The sequence below is a fragment of the Aquarana catesbeiana genome, linkage group LG11, assembly GCF_042186555.1.
Source record: "Aquarana catesbeiana isolate 2022-GZ linkage group LG11, ASM4218655v1, whole genome shotgun sequence".
In the NCBI taxonomy this organism is placed as follows: Eukaryota; Metazoa; Chordata; class Amphibia; order Anura; family Ranidae; genus Aquarana; species Aquarana catesbeiana.
Window position 1 is genome coordinate 265,152,885 of NC_133334.1, and position 14,263 is coordinate 265,167,147.

Genomic DNA, 14,263 nt, shown 5'->3' on the forward strand with positions numbered 1-14,263 from the left:
AAAAAAACAAACATGTTATATTTACCTGCTCTGTGCAAGGGTTTTGCACAGAGCAGCCCCTCTTCTGGGGTGTCATGTCGGTGCTCCTGACTCCTCTTCATCGGGTGCCCCCACAGAGACCCGCATTCCCTGGGGGCACCCGTGCAGGCGCACTTACGCGTCCCGCTGCTGCGTTCATTGACACAGACAGGTATAAAACCTTGAGACTTTACAACTCTTAAGGCTGAAGTTTAACCATAAAATAAAAACCTTTACTACTTTAGTGAATCATTAGCTGTAATGAAGGATGTCCCATGTTGTGTAGGGAGTTCAGCAGCAGGAAGAGGACGGGGCATTCTTTATATCAAGATTTCTCTAATATCCAGCTGCTGCTTTCTTTTTCATAAAAGGTGCCTCACTGGATTTACCAGTTCCTAATTTTATTTTATTTTTTTCACTCCTGTGGTTCTCAACAGTACTACCCTGCTCCTCAGTTCCATTGAACCCTTTGGACATTTGGAGTTGCTGTGTACACAGTTGGTGTTTTAGTGCTAAGCACAGGTTGGTGCAAGGGGGACCATGTGTGTTATGCAAATATTAACATACCTTGATGGGAGGATATTTACATGCTGCTCTAGGTCAGTGGTTCTCAACTTCCGTCCTCGACCCCAATGGGCCCTTTTTTTAAGGTTTTCCTTTACTTTGCACAGCTGCTTTAAATCTATATCAATGATTTTGTATTGATGCAAGCTATTTTATCTAGGGGTAGTTCCCAAAACATGGCCCGTTGGGGGTACTTGAGGACTGATGTTGAGAACCACTGCATTAGATTACATCCACATGTGATGCTTTGGCTCCTTGATTGAAAGAACGGAAATCCAATGAATAAAAAGGGGCGGGCCAGGGACAGTAAGGCTGGCAAGGAAGTAACCAATGATGCTGCACGACATCAGGCCAGAAGAGGAGAGGGCCTTTATCTAGGGCTGGGGAAAAAATCTATTTAAATCCTGAATCGAGTTGAGAGGTCAAATCGATTCATAATTTAAGCAAATCGATTTTTTTTTTTTTTTTAACCGCGCCGGTCCCGAGGAGCTGCGGGCAGGAGTTTTTAGGAGAGGCCGCGGCTTCGGCCTATTTCGCGAGGCCGGACGCCGCGGACTAGGACGAAGCCGCGGCCTCGCCTAAAAACTCCTGCCCACAGCTCCTCAGGACCAGCGCGGTGTCCACAAAAAAAAAAAAACTTGATTCAAATCGTGAATCTGGTTTTTTTTTTTTTTTTTAGGAAAATCGCAGTGTTTTTGTTTTTTTTTTTTGTTAGAGAAAATCTCCCAGCCCTACCTTTATCTGACTTGTCACAGTATGCAGTGAAATCTCGATAAGCGCATTCAGTACAGAAGAGTTTCTACAGCTGTGCAATACTGAAGGCCGGAGGTCAGATTTAAAGTGATACTAAAGTTTTTGTTTTGTTTTTTTTTTGTACTTGCTTTGTGCAGTGGTTTTGCACAGAGCAGCCTAGATCCTCCTCTTCTCAGGTCCCTGCTAGTGCCCCCACAGCAAGCAGCTTGCTATGGGGGCAGCCGAGCCGCTGCTCTGTGTCCGTTCAAACAGAGCTGCAGCTCGTCTCTCTCTCTCTCTCTCTCTCTCTCTCTCTCTCTCTCTCTCTCTCTCTCTCTCTCTCTCTCTCTCTCTCTCTCTCTCTCTCTCTCTCTCTCTCTCTCTCTCTCTCTCTCTCTCTCTCTCTCTCTCTCTCTCTCTCTCTCTCTCTCTCTCTCTCTCTCTCTCGACTTTGACAGCAGTGGGAGCCAATGGCGCCTGCTGTCTCAGCCAATGAAGAGGGAGAGTTCCCGAACAGCCAAGGCTCTTGTGAAACAGCACTGGATCTAGATAGGGCTCGGGTAAGTATTGGGGGGGCTGCTGTACACAAGATTTTTTATCTTGATGCATATGCATCAAGATAAAAAATCTTCTGCCTTTACAATCACTTTAACCATTACCCATTTTATCCAAAACTCAAAAGCTTTGCAAGAGTTATTCTTTGAACAGATTTGGTTTGTTTTTTTGTTTGATATGCTGTAGTACGTTCCTCAAAAGTAACAGGCAGACTTTTTCGTATAGTTTAAGAATATTGGTTTCTGTTAATCGTACAGTGTAAAGAAGATTGCATCTTGTGTGGGTTTTTTATTTATTTTATTTTTTTTTTGGCTACATTTTCTTATTTTTTTGTAAAAATATCCTGTGATTGCATGATTCTTTTTTTGAAATTTCAGTTTAAAGAGATAAGCTTTGCTTATGAAGTCCTGTCCAACCCAGAGAAGAAAGAACTGTACGACCGGTATGGAGAGCAGGGACTGCGGGAAGGGAGTGGAGGTGGTAGCGGCATGGATGACATCTTTTCACATATCTTTGGCGGGGGCCTCTTTGGGTTTATGGGTGGACAGAGCCGAAGTCGCAATGGTAGAAGGAGAGGAGAGGACATGATGCACCCACTCAAGTGAGCAGACCTTTATGTGATGTCTTTGTGCTATCCATCTTCCTTGCCTTTTCAGTTATAACCTCCAGTATTTTTCGTGTGACTGGAAAATTTGAACACCTTCATTTTGCTGAGCTGTTATGGATGAGAAGAGTTTTTAGTAAATGTCTTTATTGGTTTCCAAACTAATAGCAGAATTAAAATACTGGCTACCGGGTATTTGTACACTTTAGCTATCTTCCAGAATACCCTGGAAACCCAGAAACTTGGGGTCTTCCTTCTTCAAATGTCCGTTAGCAGCTCCAAAATCTGGGCCATCATGACCCGGCCATTTTTTTGCGATACGGCACTGCATTACTTTAACTGACAATTGCACGGTCATGCAGCGCTGTACACAAATAAAATGTATGTCCTTTTTCACCACAGATAGAGCTTTCTTTTGGTGGTATTTGATTATCACTGCGATTTTATTATTTTTTGCGCTACAAAGAAAAAATTATAACAATTTTTCTTCTGATCTGTACCTAATATAAGCGCGGCTCCCGGCGCTCAGCTGTCGGCTCTCTCCTCTCTTCCCTGCCTCCCCGGCTGACCTCAGCGGGAGTGCTCGGCCCCGCTCACTGGATCTGAGCCGGAGAGAGAACATGGCTGACAAGTGTGCTGAGCGCCAGGAGCCGAACTCCTATAAGTACAGATCGGCAGATTTCTTACATTACACAGACACAGGGCCACTTGTTATGGTACAGAGGGGATTACAAAATTTACAAGTGGGTTAACAACCACTTTAACACTGTGTGCCTAACCAGAGTTTTGGTGTACTGTGGGAGGTGCTTTTACTAAGGGAAGTAATGGATTTTATTCCCTGCTTTGCGGGAAGAGAAAATCCATTACTCCCCGCTGACAGGACAGGGCTCGGCCACGTTTACATCCCTGTTCTGTGTGTCTTCTCGATGATCGGCGCATGCCGGCGGTCATCCATTGGCCGCCACCCGCTGATCGGCATCTGCTGTGTATTACCAAGGCACAGTTGGGCCGTCGGTGGCGCGTGCGTGCCCCCTTTACCCGGAGGTGCCAGATCACATAAATAGTACGTGATCTGGCGCAGGAGAGCCGCCTTGCCGCCATATATGTTATACGGTTGGCAAGCGGTTAACACTGCAAACACCTTGTTGACATTTTTTTTATTTTTAGTTGTGAGGCTTATTTATGGGTCGCCTTCTGCTGTACAAACATTGTACCAGGTGATGATATATGAACAAGCGAGTGACCATGTTCGCACATTGCATTTCCAACTCTGCTTCCTGTATAGAGCGGTGAACTGCTGTGATCCATGACCTCTAATCAGCAAGTTGATGAAACAAGGATCCTGGGAACCAGTGCAGATTTGCTTCTCTTACCCTTTTTAAAATAAAGACCATTTGTGATGGTTAGCTGCAGCCAATATTGTCCTGTGGTCTACTAACATGTTCTTTGTTTTTCTAGAGTAACTTTAGAAGACTTGTACAATGGAAAGACAACTAAACTTCAGCTAAGCAAGAATGTGCTGTGTAGTTCCTGTAGCGGGTGAGTGTGTATTTTTCTGTCTTGCTTTGTTTTGTTCTAAAGAATCCACATTTGCTGTTTTTTAATAATCTCATATTAAATTTGCCATCAGATGGTAACAGACCGAGCCCAACTGATGAGCAACCCTTGCTTTCCCTTTTTTTTTTTTTTTTTTTGATAACCAGGTGTGCAGCATATATTTGCTGTAGGGATGTTAGTGCTCTTAATAGACATTAGCTGGTGCCGTCTGTTCTGGTTACAAGATTTCCCATAACAAAACTTGATTTGGCTGAATTGGGCAAATACGAAAGAAGAAATTAGGCATAAGATAGCCACAAAGGTTGGACTTTAAAGGCAACATGGACAGTGGGGGATATAAAAATATATTTTATTGATAACATGGTACATAAAGCAAAAAATGGGTAAAGAGTTAAAAACATATACATAATACACAACCAAAATGAACATGCATAGTGTACTTAGTAGTGGTATTAGAACAGAACATTTGAAACCATTGGCATAAATAGACCATCAATTCAAAAGAAACAATAGGTGTTTACAAACCCACACCCCCAGCATGGTCAAATCTCTGATGGTATACCAGTAGATTAACTTCAATTGCAAGCACTGTATATTAGACACCAGGGCCATAAATTGCCTTAATGGTTTGCTTGTATCTGTGTAGTTTTTAGCTCTTTCTCTACTCTAATGCTTTTTGTATTTCTGTTCCCTTTCAGACAAGGTGGTAAGAGTGGAGCAGTTCAGAAATGTACAGCCTGCAGAGGCCGAGGTGTGCGTGTAATGATCAGACAGCTGGCTCCAGGGATGGTGCAGCAGATGCAGTCAGTCTGTTCTGACTGCAATGGGGAAGGTAAAACTCCTTGTGTAATTTGAACCTGTACTATCTGTGGGTAAAGAACACTGTGCCATGTTTGAGACAGCTGCTGCCATATCTTTAAACTATTCAGAGTGGATTGGGTATGGGTACAGTTGCTAAAAGTTGTAAACTTACTCCAAACCCTGATTTTTCAAGGGGTTGCAAGTCCCTGAACCTTGCTATGTTCTTTCTCTTTCTTTCTCTCTCCCTGGTGCTCAACTCACAGCCCAAGGGGCCCCTGGACCCAGTACTGGGACCATTCAATTGTAAGGCCTCATGCAGACTGGCGTGTTTTTTTTTTTTTTTTCTTTCCCTGCATGTTAGCCTATGTGTCCATGCACATAAGCATTTAGAGACAGAAAAAAACTCACTGCCAGCACATCCAGAAGCAGCAGCGTTTTTGGCAAAAAAAAACACTTGACACATCTAAATCCATGTTGGCGCTAGGCGCGTCAAGAGGTAATTCATTTCAGTGGCAGAATAAGTTATGTCCAATCAAATGAATTAATGCCCAAGCGATTCATGTGCCTAAATGCGTTTACACGCCTCAAGTGCTTTTTCAGCCAAAACGCTATGGCCGGCAGGAAAGGCGTCTGGGAGGGATGGCCATACGCCCTGTGTGCATAAGGCCTAAAGAGGGTGGAAGCGCAGCGATCTCTAGCTGTCTGATGTAACAAATCTCCTGCAGCCTATCTACAATCTTCAACCACAACTGAAGCACGTCCTCATTCTGACTATATCTTGCAATAGGTTAACAGTCTCTGAAAATCGTCATTAGCATTGCATATACTGAATAATATGTGCTGCCTGCAGAAAGTTGCTTGTGAGAAGTCAGCCAGTGATGTGCACTGCATATAAAATATTTTTGCCCCTATGAGAAATGGTGTACCCGGGATGCGGGTCAGAGGGGGATTTTACTTCCTCTTATTCGATATGTTATATTAGTTATAACATATTAAAGACTGGGACACCGATTTGGACTCCGACAAGGACTTGGAGACATGGCATTCTTGTTTCCAGAGGGTCCTACAAGGGCATTCTAAATGCATCACTGATTTGAGGCCAATGTTCGGGTCCTTTTCACGTGGGCTTTCCGATCAGGTCTGCCTGTCAGTTTTGCAGGCGGACCAGGTCGAACCGTGCAGTCTCCTCTATGGAGTGATGGATGTCCGCTGACACCTGCCGCTATTCGATCCTTCCTGCAAATCCATCTGGCGGATCGGAGGTAAACAGGCAGGTGGTCCGTTTTCACCCGATTTCCCCATAGAGTAGAGCAAGACTGTCTGTGTCCATTCTGCACAGCAGAGCGGACAGGACCTGTCATCTGCCTGTTCATCGGGGATTAGCGGAGGCGCCCGTGTAAAAAGGGCCTTAAAGTAATAACTCAATGGTATATGGTCCCCACTCACTTGTTGAAAATATATCCATGCTCATCTTCGTTATGTTTCCGGTGTTGTCATATGCAAGGATCAATGTGCCATGTGTGGTAGGGATGTCCCCACTTACTGTATAAGGTATTTGCCCTCCTTAGATGGGTGTGTGGAGTTTCCATTCCACAAGCCCGACATTTTTGATCCTTCTGGCGATCAAGCTAACATTTGCTAGACATTGAAAGGAGGCTTCAGTTGCAGTATCTCAGGTACAGCAAAAAGTCTCCTGGATAATACTTCATGAACAGCTAGCTAACATTTCCAAGATTCTCATAAACGTTTCGCAGAAGTTCTGGAGTCCCTGGGCATGATATATGCGTATTGAATTATAGGGTCTCCAGAACCATAGAGTTTTCCACTCCTCTATCTTTCTCCTTGGGATCTGCTATTTTTCTACCTTTCTATTCTTTTCTTTCTTTTCCATTTTTTCCTTTTTGTTCTTTCTGCCTCTTCCTTGCACTTGGCTCTGTTGGTTAGGTCTAATCAAGAGCTTCAGTTGCTCTTGATTAGACCTAACCAATGCATTAACCTCCCTAGATGATCACTCTTGCACTTTTAAAAGTTTTATTAGCTTTTCTATTTAAACACTTGAAGCCCTTTTTGCTTTTGTTTCACCAGTGCTTTATTTTTTTTAATTTTTTTTGTATTTAGATCTCCTTGACAAGTTTTCTTCCAGTTTGGCAACCATAATTTAATAAAAAAATATTGAAAGTAAAATATTTTTCCATCCTTATGTCCCAATGTCCTGTGGTTTTCTTTCAGGGGAAGTAATTAACGAAAAAGATCGCTGTAAAAAATGTGAAGGCAAAAAAGTCATCAAAGAAGTGAAAATCCTAGAGGTTCACGTGGACAAAGGCATGAAACACGGACAGAGAATCACATTCGCTGGAGAGGCAGACCAGGCCCCGGGAGTGGAGCCTGGAGACATTGTGCTGGTTCTACAAGAGAAAGAACATGAGGTGTGTAAATGGGCTAATTAACTTAAACCAAATTGAACAAACTTTATATAAGCAGCAGGTAGTTTTGTGTTGTGAAGCAGAAAAACAAAGCTCCAGCCTATCATCTCTTTAGGGTATGGTGACTGTCACTGGATTGTAGGATTTTGATTGGCTGAATATCACTGTGGAGATAAAAAAAAAAAAGGAGAGGGTACTTCTGATTTGTGTAGAGAGAAGCTATTTCATTGTTTGTTTGTTTTGGTTTTAATGTTGATCTTCTGATTTCGGTATTTTCTCAGCCACTCACCTGGAACTCTTGAACTGTTTACTTGTTTCAGGTCAAAGACATTAAGTCAGCTTGATAGCTGGGAAGCTTTGCTTTTTTTTTAGAAGTTTCCAATTGCAACTTCCAGGTTTTAATTGGGGTCCACTAAATTTTAGATTTGCATTCTCTTTGGGCAGACATTGGAGTTTTAGTATGTAATACTACTTTAGCTTAAAGGGGTTGTAAACCTTTGATATTTTTATTTAGACAAAAAAAAAAATGTCTATACTTACCTGCTCTGTGCAATGGTTTTGCACAGAGCAGCCCGATCGTCATCTGGGGTCCCCCGTCAGCGCTCCAGGCCCCTCATCTTCAATGGGTGCCCCCGCAGAAAGCCGCTTTCCCTGGGGGCACCTGTGCATGCTTGCTCCTGTGTCCCACTGCTGTATCTATTGACAAAGACAGCAGAACTTGGCCCCGCTCCCGTGTCACAGGATTTGATTGACAGCAGTGGGAGCCAATGGCTCCTGCTGCTATCAATCTGTCCAAACAGGAGAGAGACAGCAGCCAATGCATTCGTGCACATCACTGGATCATATCGGGATAAGGTAAGAAGGGGGGTCAGAGGGGAGCTGCAGCACAGGTTTTTTTTTACCTTGAATGCATTAACCTCCCTGGCGGTTTTCCCGAGTGTGGCTCGGGGTTAAAATTCAGGACCATTTGCGGTAACCCCGAGCCACACTCGGGATTACATCGCAGGATCCTGGTGTGGCTTTACTTACCTTGTCCCCAGGATCCTGCGATGTCCCCCGCTGTGTCTGCGGGCTCCGTCCTCCTCCGAAGCCTCTATGTGCCAGGCTCCGTTCCCTGCGAGCGTCGCGACGCAGGGGGCGGAGCCTGGCGGCAAATTCAAAAAAGTGTAAAATCATAACACATACAGTACTGTAATCTTACAGATTACAGTACTGTGTGAAATTATTTCACATCCCTTTTGTCCCCAGTGCTTTGTCCTATGCCCTGCATGCAGTTTTATGTTATATATACTCTTCTTTCTGCCTGGAAACTGGAGATTGTCCATAGCAACCAAAAAGTGTCCCTTTACATCAAAAGTGGCGACATCAAAAACAGCGATAGTAAATTAGAACACTTGCAGAATTGAGCGATAGTGAATCGTGGGGAAATTTATTTTATTAATTTTTTTTTTTTTTTAATTTATTTTTATTTATTATATTATAATTTGTTTTTGTGTTTCAAACTTTATCAAACCCAGGATATCTACTAGACTCTTGTTTGGACAGATTTAAGTGTGTTATTGTTAAGAATTACAGACCTACAATATAAAATGCCAAATTTCCATGCAAAATAATTGTACCGCTTTCAGCACCTAAAATCCGAAATAATCATACCGCCAGGGAGGTTAATGTGAAAAAAAACCTTGAGGCTTTAGAAATGCTTGAAAATAATAACTAAAAGGCAGTTACAACCTGCAGATCAGCATCACTATGTAAAGCTGTAAAATACCCTTGGTCATGAAGGATTTAAAGGGCAAGTAGGTCTATACCCTGACTTCATAGTTTAAAACTTCTACATAGTTCTACAAATGTGTCATTGCCATGCCTCATTCTCTTTTGGTCATTAGAGAACATCACTTGCTTAGGCACTCCCAACCCGAGCTGTTTGACACACGAGTCTCCCTACATACCTTCCCCTCCCAACTATCACTTTACAGATCAAGCATTTCCACTATGATTCTAAATATCACTTGACATGGCACCATCAATGATGAGATTGCAGCAATGAAAGAGATCCTCTTGCTTAGCTTTGGGCTTTGGCAGGTGGTCTTGCCAAAGGATGTAAAAAGGTGGTTTGATGTGTTGATATCCACTCATAAAAAAAAAAATAACTGCAGGATTGCCCTTTAAAGGGACTCGAAGCAAAATGCTTGCCTCATATGTCTGTGATGGAAGCTGGCGTTCTGGTTTCAGAGCAATGAATTCACTTGCGGCAAAGCTGAGCAGGTTCAAGCTTGTTAGCGGATAAATAGCTGCTTCAGTCAGAGGTTCCTGAGAATACTCTTTTTAATGTAACCACATTTTGTTTTACAGAGCTTTCAACGAGAGGGAAATGACCTGCATATGACACACAAGATCGGTCTGGTTGAAGCATTGTGTGGTTTCCAGTTCATGTTCAAGCACCTTGATAGCCGTCAGATTGTTGTCAAATATCCTCCTGGAAAAGTGATTGAGCCTGGTAAAGTATAGGGCTTCTACAACCATTCTGGCCTCTTATGACCAGCTCTTTAGCTGAGGGCTATATTATGTGTTTCTCTATGTAACTTTACATGCTCTTCTTTCGCCAGGCTCCGTACGCGTTGTCAGAGGTGAAGGCATGCCACAATATCGCAATCCCTTTGAAAAAGGAGATCTGTTTATTAAATTTGATGTCCAGTTCCCAGAAAACAACTGGATCAACCCAGAGAAACTAACAGTGAGTCGTCTTCATTGTAATTGTCGAATATCTAATGAGTGTTGGCGATGCTTCCATTTTCTCCCTCTGTGGCTTAAACGCAGAAAAGGAGAATCAAGAGTATGGTTGCACACATTTTTTCCGTTTTTCTTCAGTTTCCATCTTGAGGCCCTCTGTTGCAGTTCTTGCATTAGCCGTGTTCCATTAACCTTGAGCTCTGTTCAGCAAATGAGGCATCTCCACCAAACCTCAGTTCTCTTTGTGAACTGTTTGGAGGAACTAACCCAGAAGCATACATAAGTTGCTGGGAGAAACCATTGATAGAGCCTGTGCCTTGAAAAAGTATTCACACCCCTTGACATTTTCCACATTTTGTCATGCTGCAACCAAAAAGGTAAATGCATTTCATTGGGATTTTATGTGATAAACCAACACAAAGTGGCACATTAATTGTGAAGTGGAAGGAAAATGATAAATGATTCAACATTTTTTACAAAAAAAAAAATCTGAAGTGTGGGGTACATTTGTATTAAGCCCCCCTGAAGTCAATACTTTGTAGAACCGCCTTTCTCTGCAATTACAGCTGCAAGTCTTTTTGGGGATGTCTCTACCAGCTTTGCACATCTAGAGAGGGACATTTTTGCCAATTCTTCTTTGCAAAATAGCTCAAGTTCTGTCAGATTGGATGGAGAGCGTCTGTGAGCAGCAATTTTCAAGTCTTGCCACAGATTCTCAATTGGATTTAGGTCTGGACTTTGACTGGACCATTCTAACACATGAATATGCTTTGATCTAAATCATTCCATTGTAGCTCTGGCTGTATGTTTAGGGTCGTCCTGCTGGAAGGTGAATCTCCGCCCCAGTCTCAAGTCATTTAAAGACTAACCAATTTTCTTCTAAGATTGCCCTGTATTTGGCTCCATCCATCTTCCCATCAACTCTGACCAGCTTCCCTGTCCCTGCTGAAGAAAACCATCCCCACAACATGAAGCTGCCACCACCATGTTTCACGGATGGTGTGTTCAGGGTGATGTGCGGTATTTAGTTTTCCGCCACACGTAGCATTTTGCTTTTAGGCCAAAAAGTTTTAGTCTCATCTGACCAGAGCACCTTCTTCCACATGTTTGCTGTGTCGTCCCCCCCCCCCCCCCCCCCCACAGCTTCTCACAAACTGCAAATGGTACTTCTTATGGCTTTCTTTCACCAATGTCTTTCTTCTTATCACTCTTCCATAAAGGGCAGATTTGTGGAGAGCACGACTAATAGTTGTCCTGTGGACAGATTCTCCCACCTGAGCTGTGGATCTCTGCAGCTCCTCCAGAGTTACCATGGGCCTCTTGGCTGCTTCTCTGAATGTTCTCCTTGCCCGGCCTGTCAGTTTAGGTGGACGGTCATGTCTTGGTAGGTTCGCAGTTGTCCCATACTCTTTCCATTTTCGGATGTTGGATTGAACAGAGCTCCATGAGATGTTCAAAGCTTGGGATATTTTTTTTATAACCTAACCCTGCTTTAAACTTCTCCACAACTTTATCCCTGACCTGTCTGGTGTGTTCATTGGCCTTCATGATGCTGTTTGTTCACTAAGGTTCTCTGACAAACCTCTTAGGGCTTCACAGGACAGCTGCATTTATCCTGAGATTAAATTACACACAGGTGGACTCTATTTACTAATTAGGTGACTTCTGAAGGCAATTGGTTCCACTAGATTTTAGTTAGGGGTATCGGAGTAAAGGGGGCTAAATACAAATACGTTGGTCTATCACATAAAATTCCAATAAAATACATTTATGTTTTTGGTTGTAACATGACAAAATGTGGAAGTTTCAAGGCACTGTAGCTGCAATGTACTGCAGGGATTCAATGGGGAAAAAAATTGTAAATGCACACTTTTTTTTTTTTTTTTTTTTTTTTTTTGCAAAAGTTGGACTTCGCCTTTTAAGTGGTAGTAAACACTGCTTGTTCACTTGCACCTACAGGTAAGCTTAAAAAAAATACTCGTAGGTACAAGGAATAACTCCTAAATGTGTGCCATTTGGAAGATATTCACTACTTCTGCAGCCGGTGACGTCATCGGCTGCCATCTGAAGGAACGGAGGTGGCGGTGACTTCCCCTGTGCCTCATTCCATGTGAATTTGTTCCTGCACTGTGTTCTCGTGCAAATTTTTTTAAAATTTCAAGTGGACAATGTTCTCTGGAGGAAGCAGGGAGGCACAGTGATGTCAGGGGCTCAATCAGAAAGAAGCTTAAATGCTCATTTAGATTTGGGTTTCTTCAAAATAAAAAAGGCTGTTTTACTTGCCTGAACCTCTGCTCATCCAGGCTCCTTCCAGGCTTTAAGGCAGTGGTCATCAACCCTGTCCTCAGGGCCCGCTAACAGGCCAAGTTTTATGTATTACCTTGGGGGAGATGCAGACTAGAATCCTGCAATCACTGAGCAGCAACTGATATCACCTGTGATGTATTTCAGTTATCTGCAAACCTGGCCTGTTAGTGAGCCCTGAGGACAGGGTTGATGACCACTGCTTTAATACAAGTCCCCACCGTCTCTTCTCCCCTATGCTTGGCCAATCGCAGGTCCTCTAACACCAAGTGCAGTGCAGAGCCCACAGCCATGGTTTGGGCATTAGGACGCCCAGGGACAGTCCACAAGCTGGAGCATAGTGGAGAGTGCCAGCTGCCAGAGTAAGTAAAACTGGTTTGTGGCCTTCTAGACCTAAACTGGTATTTAAATTGGTAGTGAACCGTGGCAGTTTAAAAAAAAAAAAAAACCTATAAGGCAATGGCATAATGTGCTAGTAGGCATTGCCTACTAGCACATTATGAAATACCTTTGAACGAAGCACGCTGTCACCAATGACAGTGCTTCCATCTCTCTCCCCCCCCCCCCACCCCCCCCCAGTCTTTCTGGTTCGCAGGCTGTATGAGTGGCCAGAGCCGCAATGACGTCACGCCCTCAGCTCCGGCACAATGCTCTAAAGAGCGCACGCGATAGTGACTTCACAAGCTGTATCCAGGGTGAATATCTTCTAAGCAGTGCACGTTTAGGAGATGATCGTTTTACCTACAGGTAAGCCTTATAGGCTTACCACAAAGCGGACTTTACTACCGCTTTAACCCTTGCAGTGTGGGGGAAGTTCCACTGCAAGGGAGAGTGGTGTTCTCTCTTGCTCCCCCCTTCCTTCCCTGGAGTTCAGTTTTAAAGCTTATTTACTACTTCATAGTTAACCTCTTGATGCCCGCGGTACAGCCGAAAGACTGCTACAGCGTGGGCTTCCTTTGCCGGGAGTGCGTCCATGTATGCCATCCTGTTCTTGCGCCGCCCGCGCTTGCTCTGTGGTCGCCGAGTCCTTGGGACTCGGCTAATCGCAGAGCAGGGTAAAGGGCAATCACAGTGGGCCCTTTACCCACATGATCAGCTGTCAGCCAATGACCGCTGATCACCGAAGTAAACAGAAGGCGGTTGCCGACTCTTTTTTTTTTTTTTTTTCTTTGCGGTGTCAGTGCTGCTAATCGGTGCCCACCAGTCCCAGCTATCGGTGCCAATCAGTGAAGGAGAAAAATTACCTGTTTGCAAAATTTTATAACAAAATATGAAACTTATTTTTTTAGTTTAGCAAAAAATAAAAAACTCAGTGGAAATTAAATGCCACAAAAAAAAAAAAAAAAAAGATAAAAATGTAATTTCGGTTCAGAGTAGCATGACCGCGCAACTGTCAAAGTGCAACAGCACTGAAAGCTGAAAATTGCCCTGGGCAGGAAAGGGTGCATAAGTGCCCAGTAGGCAAGTGGTTAAACGCGTGAGTGACCCGACCCATAGCTCGGCTGCTGGTTAACTTTCAGGGTGACCTAATTTTGTGCTGTCATTCTCTATAGGAACTTGAAGACCTCCTACCTGCCAGACCCGAATCCTCCACAATTGCCTCAGAAGCAGAGGAAGTAGACCTTCAAGAATTTGACAGCACCCGTGGCTCGGGAACCGGGCAGAGGCGTGAGGCCTACAATGATAGTTCAGATGAAGAAAGCAGCCACCATGGGCCTGGAGTACAGTGTGCTCATCAGTAAACCTTTCTCTACAAAGTTGCACAACAAAAAGGATTACCTTTTTTGAATTATGTTTTTCTCTTTTTCTGCCTGTTTTTTTTTTTTTTTTTTCGTTTTTTTTTTTTTTTTTTTTCTCCTGCATCCCAGCTGAAAATTTTTGCCCAAACAATCCTGATATGGGACATCTCTGTTGCTGTATGTGTAACTTAAAACAAAAATGGTTCTATAGTATTTACAGAGTGTATAATTTAATA

At 43.4% G+C, this 14,263-nt stretch overlaps 1 protein-coding gene across 1 annotated transcript in view; it reads left to right on the top strand.

Annotated features, from left to right (window-relative positions):
* DNAJA2 (DnaJ heat shock protein family (Hsp40) member A2) overlaps positions 1-14,263 on the top strand; it is a 34,465-nt gene extending 20,202 nt beyond the window's left edge. The window contains exons 3-9 of the mRNA XM_073605801.1: positions 2,247-2,470; positions 3,932-4,012; positions 4,729-4,862; positions 7,061-7,257; positions 9,607-9,751; positions 9,861-9,988; positions 13,842-14,263. Coding sequence (XP_073461902.1) covers positions 2,247-2,470; positions 3,932-4,012; positions 4,729-4,862; positions 7,061-7,257; positions 9,607-9,751; positions 9,861-9,988; positions 13,842-14,030 — 1,098 coding nt within the window. The 3' untranslated portion in view covers positions 14,031-14,263. The remainder of the gene's footprint in view (positions 1-2,246; positions 2,471-3,931; positions 4,013-4,728; positions 4,863-7,060; positions 7,258-9,606; positions 9,752-9,860; positions 9,989-13,841) is intronic.